Genomic DNA, 14,754 nt, shown 5'->3' with positions numbered 1-14,754 from the left:
TTGCAGTCCAAGGGACTCTCAAGAGTCTTCTCCAACACCACAGTTCAAATACATCAATTCTTCAGCACTCAGCTTTCTTCACAGTCCAACTCTCACATCCATACAAGACCACTTGAAAATCCATAGGCTTGACTAGACAGACCTTTGTTGGCAAAGTAATGTCTTTGCTTTTGAATATGCTATCTAGTTTGGTCATAATTTTCCTTTCAAGGAGTAAGTGTCTTTTAATTTCATGGCTGCAATCACCATCTGCAGTGATTTTGGAGCCCCAAAAAATAAAATCTGACACTGTTTCCCCATCTATTTGCCATGAAGTGATGGGACCAGATGCCATGATGTTAGTTTTCTGAATGTTGAGCTTTAAGCCAACTTTTTCACTCTCCTCTTTCACTTTCATCAAGAGGCTTTTGAGTTCCTCTTCACTTTCTGCCATAAGGGTGGTGTCATCTGCATATCTGAGGTTATTGATATTTCTCCCAGCAATCTTGGTTCCAGCTTGTGCTTCTTCCAGCCCAGCATTTCTCCTGATGTACTCTGCATATAAGTTAAATAAGCAGGTGACAATATACAGCCTTGACATACTCCTTGTCCTATTTGAAACTAGTCTGTTGTTCTATGTCCAGTTCTAACTGTTGCTTCCTGACCTACATACAGGTTTCTCAAGAGGCAGGTCAGGTGGTCTGGCATTCCCATCTCTTTCAGATTTTTATACAGTTTATTGTGATCCACACAGTCAAAAGCTTTGGCATAGTCCATAAAGCAGAAATAGATGTTTTTCTGGAACTCTATTGCTTTTTCCATGATCCAGTGGATGTTGCCATTTGATGTCTGGTTCCTCTGCCTTTTCTAAAACCAGCTTGAATATCTGGAAGTTCACGGTTCAAATATTGCTGAAGCCTGGCTTGGAGAATTTTGAGCATTACTTTACTAGCGTGTGAGATGAGTGCAGTTGTTCAGTAGTTTGAGCATTCTTTGGCATTGCCTTTCTTTGGGATTGGAAGGAAAACTAATGTTTTCCAGTCCTGTGGCCACTGCTGCATTTTCCAAATTTGCTGGCATATTGAGTGCAGCACATTCACAGCATCATCTTTCAGGATTTGAAACAGCTCACCTGGAATTCCATCACCTCCACTAGTTTTGTTCGTAGTGATGCTTTCTAAGGCCCACTTGACTTCACATTCCAGGATATCTGGCTCTAGTCAGTGATCACACCATCGTGATTATCTTGGCCTTGAAGATCTTTTTTGTACAGTTCTTCAGTGTATTCCTGCCATCTCTTCTTAATATCTTCTGCTTCTGTTAGGTCCATATCATTTCTGTCCTTTATCGAGTCAATCTTTGTATGAAATGTGCCCTTGGTATCTCTAATTTTCTTGACAAAATCTCTAGTCTTTCCCATTCTGTTGTTTTCCTCTATTTCTTTGCATTGATCGCTGAAGAAGGCTTTCTTATCTCTTCTTGCTATTCTTTGGAACTCTGCATTCAGATTCTATGTCTTTCCTTTTCTCCTTTGCTTTTTGCTTCTCTTCTTTTCATAGCTATTTGTAAGGCCTCCTCAGACAGCCATTTTGCTTCTTTGAATTTCTTTTCCATGGGGATGGGTTCATCCCTGTCTCCTGTACAATGTCCCAAACCACTGTCCATAGTTCATCAGGCACTCTCTCTATCAGATCTCATCCCTTAAATCTATTTCTCACTTCCACTGTATAATCATAAGGGATTTGATTTAGGTCATGCGTGAATGGTCTAGTGGTTTTCCCTACTTTCTTCAATTTCAGTCTGACTTTGGAAATAAGGAGTTCATGATCTGAGCCACACTCAGCTTCTGGTCTGGTTTTTGCTGACTGTATAGAGCTTCTCCATCTTTGGCTGCAAAGAATATAATCAACCTGATTTCGATTTTGACCATCTGGTGATGTCCATGTGTAGTGTCTTCTCTTGTGTTGTTGGAAGAGGGTGTTTGCTATTACCAGTACGTTCTCTTGGCAAAACTCTATTATCCTTTGCCCTGCTTCATTCTGTACTCCAAGGCCAAATTTGCCTGTTACTCCAGGTGTTTCTTGACTTCCTACTTTGCATTCCAATCCCCTATAATGAAAAGGACATCTTTTTTGGGTGTTAGTTCTAAAAAGTCTTGTAGGTCTTCATAGAATCATTCAACGTCAGCTTCTTCAGCATTACTGGTTGGGGCATAGTCTTGGATTATCGTGATATTGAATGCTTTGCCTTGGAAACGAACAGAGGTCATTCTGTCATTTTTGAGATTGCATCTAAATACTGCATTTTGGACTCTTTTGTTGACCATGATGGCTACTCCATTTCTTCTAAGGGATTCCTTCCCACAGTAGTATATATAATGGTCATCTGAGTTAAATTCACCTATTCCAGTCCATTTTAGTTCGCTGATTCCTAGAATGTTATCGTTCACTCTTGCCATCTCCTGTTTGACCACTTCCAATTTGCCTCGATTCATGGACCAAACATTCCAGATTCCTATGCATTATTACTCTGTACAGCATCAGACCTTGCTTCTATCACCAGTCACATCCACATCTGGGTATTGTTTTTGCTTTGGCTCCATCCCTGCATTCTTTCTGGAGTTATTTCTCTACTGATCTCCAGTAGCATATTGGGCACTTACCGACCTGGGGTGTTTCTCTTTTAGTATCCTATCATTTTGCCTTTTCATACTGTTCATGGGGTTCTCAAGGCAACCTTACACCATTTTAAATAACAAGACTTGTCTGCCTCTCAGTTTCCCTTTCTCTGAATATTCAAAAATGCATTTTTACACAGCAAAGGTGTTTGGTTGTCAGTTTGTTTACTTAGTTGTGCATTCTGTTTCTTAGTATAGAGATTTGGCAATCAGACATAAAAAAAAAAAAAAAAACATCTTTTAGAGTCAATGTGATGTTTGTTTCCCTCTACTCTCTACTTCTAGTTCAGATGTGTTATTACTTAAACCTCTTGTTTCAACTTCAGTTTTCATTCACTATCATGAAAACATATATAAACTGCTAATTATGTACCAGGGCCCAAGCCTAGGTATGAGAAAATTGAAGTTGGTTGTCTGGAGTAGCCTACATGCCCAATGAGATATCTACCTACTACTGAAGCATCTGATTTCCTATTTTATCCAGGAAGAAGGGTTAAGCTAGTAGCTATGGTTCTACTATAGCAATTAGAATCAGTGGTTCTCAAGTTAGTTTTAGAGCAGCACTGCTTTTCAAGGTTAAAATTCTCACCTGTGAAACATCTGGACAGCATGGGCACTGCCTAGCAGCTGGCGCTGTTCCTCTGCCAGCCTCTGCAAGGACCTCCATCGGGCATTCAACTCCTGAAACAGGCAGACACAGACTTTAGCTAGGGATCTAACTCAGCTTAGTGGTGTCTGAAGATTAGATGAGGCTTAAATCCTGATTATTTTCATGCTAACTCCCTTAGAAATTGCACAGGTTTCTTTCTTTCTTGGATAGTTTGAGCTTGGGCCTCAGCTATGCCAATGCAGTTAAAAAAGGGATCACATTCCTTCCCAAATTGATGTTCCAGGTGGGAACCAACAACCTTAGAACATCAATTGATATTGGCTGCCCCAGAGACTACATTACAACCTCTGAAGTGTAAGTTTGACTTCTTGCCTTGGTAGCTAGAAGACATTGCCTTTTTCTATGACCTCTAGTATTTTTTTGTGTCCTGAAATGATTAAACCAGGCAGTCTCTTAGAACCCTATTTTCTGTGAAGAGTAAGAAAATTGTTCCTTTGCACATTCTTTCTCACTCTTACCCCACATCAGTTACCATAAAAGAAGGCAGGGCTTCTCCTCACTGGTTTATGATAACTCAGATAACTGGACTAGACATTCCATTAGTTCCGGACATATTTTATGGAACCACAGGTCCAAATTTGAATAAGGTCTCAAATGTCTTCTCTTCCATCTCTACTACCTATATTCTTCTTTTATTAGGTATTATCAGAGCCTATCTCATCCAGTACACTTTCTGGATTAATCACTTCCCACTATCATAGCTCCTTTACCTGCATCGTCTTTGTATTCAAGTATTTGAGCACTGAATTTCTCATGGTGATGGGGTGGGGGAGGTGTGGCAATTTAAGGATTTTTGAATCGATTAAAAGGCATATGACTTAGCAGCTGAACAACAAGATGGATACACAGCTAGACTATCTGGACTATTTCCTTTGACCTTTCCTATAGCTAGCTCTCTACTGCAATTACCTTCCTCATGTTCTAGCTAATCTGCAGAATATGAAGTTAAATATTTTTAAGTGAGATGAAGGCTCCCCAAACTCAGCCTGGTAGTGAGAAGGAAGAAGGAGTCACAGTTACCTGCTGTATTTGAGCTCCCTCTGGTGTCAAAAGCTCTTCAAATTGAAGATCATCAGCCACCTTGTTGATATCCCTCAGTCGAGGTTCATTTGTCTTCAAATCCTAAGTGGGAAAATGTACCAAAGCAGTTTAAATTCCCTCCTCAAAAATCTTTCACTCTTGCCTGCTCACCTTTGCCCTGACTTGACTATGGATTAAAACATATTGCTAACCATACTTGTAATAAACAACAAACTGCCCTCCTCCAACCTGCCACAAAGAGGAGGACCTTTAAATTCCCTGATACTCGGTGGCTATTAAAAATGTTATTTATATGAAATATAGAGATCTCTTTCCTTAAATTTATTAAAAATATCTCCCTGATTAAATTATACTATCAGAGGGGTCTATGCCTGAGCCAGCTAATAGTTTTTGCTACCAATACAGATGTCTCCACTTTCTGAAAAATTTCATTGTCTGGGTTATGATTTGCTTACATTAAGATATGTTGTAAGAAACAGCCCTAGGGAACTCATCACTATGTCTATAGTGACAATATTGTTCACTTCTCGATACAATGGCCTTTCAATGAGTTTTCTCATGTAAGTCTTATTCTTAGTTTTCTTTTATTAATTGTACCCTATTTACCCTTCCCTTTCTCTTACTTATCTCTCTCTATATATAGAGAAAGACTATTTCCTTTGACCTTTCCCATAACTAGCTCCATACTGCCATTACCTTCTGCATATATGTATATATATGTATATATATATATATAGCTTTGTACAGCTCTGAATTCCATGTGTAAGGAAAGTATCATATAGAAGAGAAAGGAAAGAAGGGAGAAGTCTATACTAATTGCTAGTTAACATAATAGAACAAATCTGAGAGAATAAAAGAGATTGAGAAGATTTTAGGTAGGCAGAAAATTAAAAATTGTCTGGCTGTCAAGTCAGATTGTTCTTCCCACCTTTCCATCCAAACCTCTACCTGATAACTAGACCTTACAAGAGTCTTACAACACCCAATCTCAACCTGAGCATCAGTATCACAGGCCAGTACAGGACAAGTTGTAAAGATTCAGGAAGACCAGTACTTCCAATAGGATGCAGGAGTGACAGCGACTGCAGGCTACAAAATCAAGGTAACTAGTTTCCTCTGCATTTTCTTTCCACTTGTAATACCTAGAGAAATATTTTAAATATGGAACTCTCTAGCTTTGGGGAGGATATTTAGCAAATATGAAATTAAGGGATTACTTAGGAGGAGATATGAGGTAAAAGGAAATGATGAAAATCCTCAGAAAGCTATCTAGAGGAGACAGCTCTTTCTTACCATTTGGAACTCATCAAACTTTTTCTGTAACTCCCAAACATCATCTAATTCCACCCCGGTGTTTTCTGCCTTTTTCTCTCGGATCCAGTCCAGCATGTCTCCTGCCTCATAGGCCAGCAAAAACTCATTGTAACGTTGCAACAGATGACGTCTGCGCTCGTCTGCCCGATGCAGGAGGGAATGGTACCTAAGTGGAGAAATAAAGAGAATGGAAAATGTGGGAAAAAAGAGACAGAAAACACGGAAGAGTACTGGTAAGAAAGGGAGAGAACAAAAGGGACAAAAAGGAAAGGGAAGAAAAATCAAAAGAAGAACAATAAAGAGGAGGAAATAAAAATGGAAGAAAAATGGCATTGAGAGCAGAGAGACACAAGCTTTCTATTTAAAAACAATCAAAATGTCAGTGTCCCAATAGTGTGACTGACAATACCTCTTCATCTTTCTATAGAAGTGAAAAGTTCACATTCCTATTGACAACTGGATAGGAAATAGCCTTGTATAGTAATATACACAAACAAAGTGCTCGTAGGAGTCAGAAGACCTTTGGACAAGCTTGAAAGAGTGACAGAGTGCCAGGCAGGGTGTCAGAATATGTGACCCTAATATTGTGTGACCTTGGGCAATTTACATAATGGTGCTGGAGTTTCCTTTCCTTATTTAAAAAATAAAGGGTTTGAATTACGCTGTTTACTTTTAGCTCTTAAAATCTGTGAATTTGAAAAGCATCTTTAATCTAACAAATAATAGAATCAAGAGTTGTATCTTTGACCAGTCGGAGATGTTTGGCCAAACACTGTCCAGTTCTCCAGCCTCCAGAACTTACTGGTTCTCAATCTGTTCCTGGCGCTGGATGATGTTGCCTGGTTCTTCTCGCTTCCGTTGTGGGAGCATAGGAAACTCATCACGGGCTAGTTTCCTCACATAGACAGCTGGCACAAAGCCCTGGTGATCATCAGTTTCTACTTTCCACCAGTCCTAAAGGAAGAGCAAATCCCCACTCCTTCCTTAAAAGCCACATTTAGAAGTTTTAACCCTCATAACCGAGTCTGTAGGCAAAGGGACAAACTGATGACGAGAAGAAATAAACAACTGCTTATAAATTTTATGTATTACAAAGAAGATAAATCAGGAGTTGCAGGAATTGGAGAGATAAGTCTCTGAAATCAAGGAATCTGATATTTGATATTAGATCCTTAACTTTGAGGAAGTTTTCAAAACCCAATGGTCATTCTCTTCATGATAGGGTATTTTGTCTACTGAAAATTCATTTAAAAAACCTATAGGGACAGAATTAAACCAGGCTTCTTCTGGGTAGAGCATCTATGTATGAGAGTATTGTATAAGAACTTTTCCCTATCCTTCTCCTAGAGCCCCTAAAAATTGTGCATTGCCTGAAATTCACCTATAAGAATGTTTCATGCTTAAGTATCACCCTGACTGTCACAGTCTTTTAGGAATGTTGCTATACTAACCACTCTGGAGTTAATATCCTCAGAGAATAATGTAGTGAAATAGGGAAGACTGAGCAAAAAGAAAAGAGTACTGGAACACAGCTTATTTGATAATGACAATCTTGCTTCCCCCCAAAATTATTTATCCTCAGAGTGAAAAATCTTGAGCTCTCTTTTTTTTTCTTCTCAATTTATGAAGATTAATGAAGTATTAAATATTTTAAAAGTTACTTGAACTCTTACTTTTTTATTGAAATGTAGTTGATTTACAATGCTGTGACAATCTCTGCTGTACAGCAAAGTGACTCAGTTATACACATATACACCTTCTTTTTAAAAATATTTTTTCCATTATGTTTTACCACAGGATATTGAATATAGTTCCCTGTGCTGTGCATTAACCTTGATGTTTCCGTGATCTCCTATGATAAACATATTTTAAATATTGGACAATATTTTGTTACTATTCTCACAGTCATGAAGGCTAAAGAAAAACCAAGTTAACAAAAAACCTCTCCTTGACCAGGCTCCTCTTAAGCTCAGTCAATTTTTTCCATTACTAGGAACACTTGCACAGAATAGGAATAAGCAGAGACAAAGAGACAAGTTTTAATCCTGTAACCATATTATAGAATTGCCACTCATGGCTTATAAGTGTTTGGGCTAGTTACTCAAGCTCCTTGAGTCCTCACTTTATTAAGTGTGAAATTGGTATTTTGTAATCTCAAAAGATATGTATAGGATCCTAAGCAATAGCTGGAGGGATGATATTACTCAATAAATTATGGTTATTTAAGAGAGAGAGAGCAATAGAAAAATACTGACTGGTTAAAATATACCCATATCTGGCAGGGTTGGGAGAGTCAACTGCAAGAGCCACCTTGTTGATGGGGAGAAAAGTAGAAAGGAAAGTCACCTTGCTGATGGAACTGAGCAGTGTTAAGACATCATCTTTCTTCATGGTGACTTCTCGGGAGCAGAGGGCCTCAAAGTCATATAAGGCCACAACCCTCTCTTCTGGAGCAGCCACCTCCACAGGTGCAGCTTGTTGTTCCTAAACAAAAATAGGAAGAAGAACATTCTAGTCACCCATAGGAAAGATCTTTCAGTACAACCTACCCACAGTGGGTAGGTTCCTGTACCCAAAGGAGAGAGGAGCTCCTGGTTACAACCTCTTACCTGGATGCCAGTAACAGAGCTATTGCAATATGATATCTTTAGAAATATCATTTCATCTTAGCACTTCTCAGGGGACAGGCAGACTGGGAAATATGTATATAGAGTGAGCAAGTAAGAATTTAATTTGTCAAAAACATATTAAATGCTCTAAGTCACCAGTCTTAAGCAGATATTAAAGGATTGCATGAATCCATGTTTCAGAAAATTGAGAAAGTGAAAGATCCACTTCTTTCATTACCTTCTCCATTCCCTAGGTCTTTAAAGTATTTTGTAGACCAAATATGGACTTTTTTTTTTTTTTTTTAAGAGATGAATGGCCGACAGCACAGGGAGGGCCTAGAATTTTAATATTTGAGAAAATAAACCTAGATCAAATATCTTGTTTCTCTTTTTAGCAAGAAACCTGCCCTCCATGATACAGTCTTTCTGATTTTCATTTCCCCCAGATATCTTATCTCTGAGAGAATGAACAAATATAATCACCCTTCATAAGTAATGACCCACATCTTTTTCAGATGGGATGTGAAGATATACCTCCCCTTATATATCCCTCTGATTTTGTATCCTTCAAGTACTATTTCCTCATAACTTACAATTCATAAATCCACCTGTTTTTATGTAGGCACCTACTGTGCAGAGCTTGAGGAAGGCACAGCACTAAAACTCTGTAAATACTTATTGTCATAGTAAGCCTGGCAACCCACTCCAGTACTTTTGCCTGGAGAATCCCATGGAGGGAGGAGCCTGGTAGGCTACAGTCCATGGAGTCGCAAAGAGTCGGACATGACTGAGCGACTTCACTTTCTTTCTTTCTAAGCCTATGTATTTTCTACTTGCAGTGTATGGGTTCAGAGCCCCTCATAAGAAAGAATTTCTTGAATGTGAAAGTGTGTCTTTTTTCTTTCCACTCTACTCAGGAAACATCCATATCATTTAGTTGATTTCTGCTTCCATCACTCTTCCAGACACTTATTTTCACCTTGCAGTCTTGCCATTCTCACAATTCTCTTGATTATTTTGTGCTTCAGAGCATTTGCTCTTATGGATTATTCACTAGAAGAACCCATCTTCTCCTTATCTGCATAGTAAACCACCCTTACAAAACGAATTCAGATAAATTGATTTGCCTCAGCTATGAAGATTTTTCTGTCCTCCAGCATTCTAATATCAAGAGAATGAAACACTTCTTTCTTTGAGATTGTTTTCCCATTCATGTATCTATCATATGTTATTTGTTACAATTCATGACCTAATAGACTGTAACTTTCCTTCAAGTCAGAATTATTCTTTTATTCATGCTTGCACATGGTAGACATTTAATACATGTTGGTATAAAAAATAACTAAGAAAGGAAGGAACATAAAAAGGAGAGATATGAATAAAAGAAGTAAAAGAAAAGAAAATGGAAATATAAAAGGAAAAAGGAAACAAAAATATACCAATGAACAAATTATAACACTTATTGAGAAATTCTTTTGCTCTGAATCTCTGTAAATGCTACAAAGATGCTACAGTGCCTGCCTAAAGATTACAAGACAGTATTTTCTGATGCAATTGTTTCCTAGAATATGTAAAGTAAAAACTGGCAACAATTCCTTTTCCTCTGCAGTGGAGAATGTGATTCTTGTTATACTTAAGTCCTTCTTACCTGGCAGGCTTCTGCCTGATCCCGAAGAGCTTGCATACTGTTTCCAAAAGCCTTCAGATCCACTAGAAAGGCCTCATGCTTCTTTAGAAGAGCCTTAATTTGTTGATGGGAAAATCATCAAAAGCAGATATAGGAAGAACACTAAACTTGTTTTATGATATACTTATTGTCCGCATTCTTATTAAAAGATACTAAATTTGCAAGATGTCTGGTCATGCATTTGGGGGGTTAGATAATCTTTAAGAAATATGGATTTCTATGGGATTAGGAAAATGTGGCATATCTTTTGGGATTTTTGTTAATTCAGATTATCCCAGCAGAGGAAGCCCAAAAGTTATCACTCTGGAAACCCCAAATGATCTAAGAAAATATTACGCTATCACACATTCTAATTAGGTACACATTTGGTACCAGTTTGGTGAGTATTAGACAATATCTTTCCCTATGCCCTCCTTACCCCAGCTGCTTCTTCATCTGCCCCGTAGTTAGTGTTGTCTACTATAGGTTCCTTCTCTCTAATCCATGCTTCTGCTTCATGAAGATCAACTAGGTACTGCTGGAATTGGACATTGGCTTCAAGATCATTCTGCCGTCTAGTAGCTCGAGCCTGGAGAGATTCCATATTCTCATTCAAACTCTTGACCCTAGAGGCCACATCTTCTGCAGCAAAGTGTCCTATGAGGTAGTTATAGAAAAGGAGAGTTTTACCCTCATTAATGTCCACTATACTTTAATCTTTTTGGTAACCTGGGAGAGAGAAAAGGAGCCATGAGGATCATGCTGCATGAAGTCAATATGACATTTTACCTAAATTCCTAGGAATTGAAATGTTATATGTGAGATTAAGCACTGGTTAATGAGGGATAGAGTGTGTGTGTATGGTGGTGAATTGGAAGGTACAATCTCTGATATAGGGAATGAAAACAAAATACCTATATGTGGGTACTGTTCAGAGTACTAAAAACATGCATTCTCTAGCCTAAACAGAAAAATCAGCTAATTTTCATTTCTGTTTTTTTTTTTTTTTTTTAATATCAATGAATCAAAATTTTTCCTTAGATCATGTTAAGTACATTTTCAGAATTTGGTAAACACCCCCACAGATAAATCAAGAAAATACAGTGAAGTGTTGGCAAAAATCAACCAGCAGATTTTCATTTCTGCCTATAAAGGATTTATTACTACAAGAATTATTCTCTTATCCTACACAACTAGGAAACACGACAGACTGTAAGATATAATGATTTTCAGACAATAGACAAAAGAGTGTGACTCCTGAGAGAAGGGAAAGAAATGAGCTATGCCTTTCTGAATGCCACAGCTCAGGCCTGGGGCAGTGTATACACTGTAGTGTTAAAAGGATTAGCACTATAGAACTATCAATAGCAATCACAACGTGCTGAGACAGACATCAGAGCTGAGGGAAGACAAGACAACTAGAACTTGTGGAGCAGAATACTGGCTAGACTGCTGTACCAGGGAGGGTGTTTTGGAAATTTGCAAAGGTCCCTTGAAGTATTTAGCTGATTATTCCTTGGCAGAAATGTACCAGGAGACTCTTAAAGGGGAAAAAAAAAATAAGACTGGAAAGAAGTAGACCAAAAAACTCCTAAGGACCACAAAGTGTTGTGAATACTTAAAATTAGCTCCCAGCAAAGTGGAAAGATATGGGCTTCCCAGGTGCTGCTAGTGGTAAAGAACCCACCTGCCAATGCAGGAGACATGAATTCAATCTTTGGGTCAAGAAAATTCCCTAGAGAGTCTACGGTCTATGGGGTCACAAAGAGTTGCATACAACTGAAACAACTTGCAGAAGCAAAGTAGAAAGACATATAGTGGTCAAAATTGCCCTTTTTGAGCATATGTGATGCTGGTATGTCCCTAGCCACAGTTGTGATATCATATTCCAGTTTCAACTGCTGGTCCAATGCCTCCTGGTCCCTCGGTGGCATCTATCTGGACATGGCTCCAGCTCCACCCAACTGCCTGCAGGCACCAAATGCATGACAACTCTCACCAAACAATCAGCAAAAGAGGAATACAGCACCACCCATCAGCAAAAGCAAGTTGACTAAAGTCATACTAAGCTCACAGACATGCCAAAACACAACACCTGATATGGCTCTGCTCAACAGAGGGAAAGACTCAGCTCTACCAACCAAAGTGCAGGCACCAGTCCCTCCCACCAGGAAGCCTATAACAAACCCCTAGACCAATCTCACGCACCAGAGAGCAGACAACAGAAACAAGAGGAACTATAGCCCTGCAGCCTGTGGAAAGGAGACCATGAACACAGTAGGTTAGCCAAATGAGACAACAGAGAAATGTTTTGCAAAGTGGAAAGATATTATAATACATGGTATTATAAGGTACAAGGTACAACCCTTCTGAGCACACTACCTAGATTTAGACTAATTTAGACTAATCCTCTAAATTTGGAACCAGTCTGTTGTTCCGTGTCCAATTCTAACTGTTGCTTCCTGACCTGCATACAGGTTTCTCAAGAGGCAGGTCAGGTGGTCTGGTATTCCCATCTCTTTCAGATTTTTACACAGTTTATTGTGATCCACAGAGTCAAAGGCTTTGGCATAGTCAATAAAGCAGAAATAGATGCTTTTCTGGAACTCTCTTGCTTTTTCCATGACCCAGCAGATGTTGACAATTTGATCTCTGGTTCCTCTGCCTTTTCTAAAACCAGCTTGAACATCAGGAAGTTCACGGTGCACGTATTGCTGAAGCCTGGCTTGGAGAATTTTGAGCATTACTTTACTAGCGTGTGAGATGAGTGCAGTTGTTCAGTAGTTTGAGCATTCTTTGGCATTGCCTTTCTTTGGGATTGGAAGGAAAACTAATGTTTTCCAGTCCTGTGGCCACTGCTGCATTTTCCAAATTTGCTGGCATATTGAGTGCAGCACATTCACAGCATCATCTTTCAGGATTTGGAATAGCTCAACTGGAATTCCATCACCTCCACTAGTTTTGTTCGTAGTGATGCTTTCTAAGGCCCACTTGACTTCACATTCCAGGATGTCTGGCTCTAGTCAGTGATCACACCATCGTGATTATCTTGGCCTTGAAGATCTTTTTTGTACAGTTCTTCAGTGTATTCATGCCATCTCTTCTTAATATCTTCTGCTTCTGTTAGGTCCATATCATTTCTGTCCTTTATTGAGCCCATCTTTGCGTGAAATGTGCCCTTGGTATCTCTAATTTTCTTGACGAAATCTCTAGTCTTTCCCATTCTGTTGTTTTCCTCTATTTCTTTGTATTGATTGCTGAGGAAGGCTTTCTTATCTCTTCTTGCTATTCTTTGGAACTCTGCATGCAGATGCTTATATCTTTCCTTTTCTCCTTTGCTTTTTGCTTCTCTTCTTTTCACAGCTATTTTCAAGGCCACCTCAGACAGCCATTTTGCTTCTTTGAATTTCTTTTCCATGGGGATGGTCTTGATCCCTGTCTCCTGTACAATGTCACAAACTGCTGTCCATAGTTCATCAGGTACTCTGTCTATCAGATCTAGACCCTTAAATCTATTTCTCACTTCCACTGTATAATCATAAGGGATTTGATTTAGGTCATACGTGAATGGTCTAGTGGTTTTCCCTACTTTCTTCAGTTTAAGTCTGAATTTGGCAATAAGGAGTTCATGATCTTATTTAACTTATATGCAGAGTACATCATGAGAAACTGTGGGCTGGAAGAAGCACAAGCTGGAATCAAGATTCTGGGAGAAATATCAATAACCTCAGATATGCAGATGACACCATCCTTATGGCAGAAAGTGAAGAGGAACTCCAAAGCCTCTTGATGAAAGTGAAAGAGGAGAGTGAAAAAGTTGGCTTAAAGCTCAACATTCAGAAAACTAAGATCATGGTATCCGGTCCCATCATTTCATGGCAAATAGATGGGGAAACAGTGGAAACAGTGGCTGACTTTATTTTTCTGGGCTCAAAATCACTGCAGATGGTGACTACAGCCATGAAATTGAAAGACATCTCCTCCTTGGAAGGAAAGTTATGACCAACCTAGATAGCATATTGAATAGCAGAGACAATACTTTGCCAACAAAGGTCTGTGTACTCAAGGCTATGGTTTTTCCAGTGGTCATGTATGGATGTGAGTGTTGGACTATAAAGAAAGCTGAGCACAGAAGAATTGATGCTTTTGAACTGTGGTGTTGGAGAAGAGTCTTGAGAGTCCCTTGGACTGCAAGGAGATCCAACTGGTCCATTCTAAACGAGATCAGTCCTGGGTGTTCTTTGGAAGGACTGATGCTAAAGCTGAAACTCCAGTACTTTGGCCACCTCATGCGAAGAGTTAACTCATTGGAAAAGACTCTGATGCTGGGAGGGATTGGGGGCAGGAGGAGAAGTGGACGACAGAGGATGAGATGGCTGGATGGCATCACTGACTCGATGGACATGAGTTTGAGTGAAATCCCAGAGTTGGTGATGGACAGGGATGCCTGGTGTGCTGCAATTCATGGGGTCTCAAAGAGTCGGACATGACTGAGCCACTGAACTGAACTGAACTGAATCGTCTAAATTAGTTCCAGAATAAAAGCTTCCCTGGAAGAACAAAAATAAAACATATCCAAGAAGTTCTGGATCTGTGTTTCTGCAAAGCTGTAGAAACAAAGAAAACTACACCAAGTTGGTAAAAGTCAGTGATAAAAAGCTTTAAACTATCAGAGGAAAGAAGACATTATATACAAAAGAGCAAAAACAGGAATGAGAGCAGGCTTCTCACCAGAAACTATGCAAGTTAGAAGATGTGCAGCAGCATCTTTAAAATACTTAAAGACACAGTCAAACAA

The 14,754-nt window shown here is 39.1% G+C and overlaps 1 protein-coding gene across 2 annotated transcripts in view; it reads right to left on the bottom strand.

The window, feature by feature from the left end:
• SPTA1 (spectrin alpha, erythrocytic 1) overlaps positions 1–14,754 on the bottom strand; it is an 87,651-nt gene that overhangs the window by 34,485 nt on the left and 38,412 nt on the right. Inside the window, exons 19-25 of one of the 2 annotated variants that reach the window (XM_027529097.1) lie at positions 10,396–10,613; positions 9,939–10,031; positions 8,028–8,165; positions 6,484–6,635; positions 5,661–5,847; positions 4,347–4,448; positions 3,246–3,337 (exon numbers count right to left, since the gene is read on the bottom strand). In XM_027529097.1, coding sequence (XP_027384898.1) covers positions 3,246–3,337; positions 4,347–4,448; positions 5,661–5,847; positions 6,484–6,635; positions 8,028–8,165; positions 9,939–10,031; positions 10,396–10,613 — 982 coding nt within the window. The remainder of the gene's footprint in view (positions 1–3,245; positions 3,338–4,346; positions 4,449–5,660; positions 5,848–6,483; positions 6,636–8,027; positions 8,166–9,938; positions 10,032–10,395; positions 10,614–14,754) is intronic. The other variant, XM_027529105.1, reaches the window with a different exon arrangement.

The sequence above is a fragment of the Bos indicus x Bos taurus genome, chromosome 3, assembly GCF_003369695.1.
Source record: "Bos indicus x Bos taurus breed Angus x Brahman F1 hybrid chromosome 3, Bos_hybrid_MaternalHap_v2.0, whole genome shotgun sequence".
Classification (NCBI taxonomy): Eukaryota; Metazoa; Chordata; class Mammalia; order Artiodactyla; family Bovidae; genus Bos; species Bos indicus x Bos taurus.
This window is presented reverse-complemented; position numbering and strand designations above follow the sequence as displayed.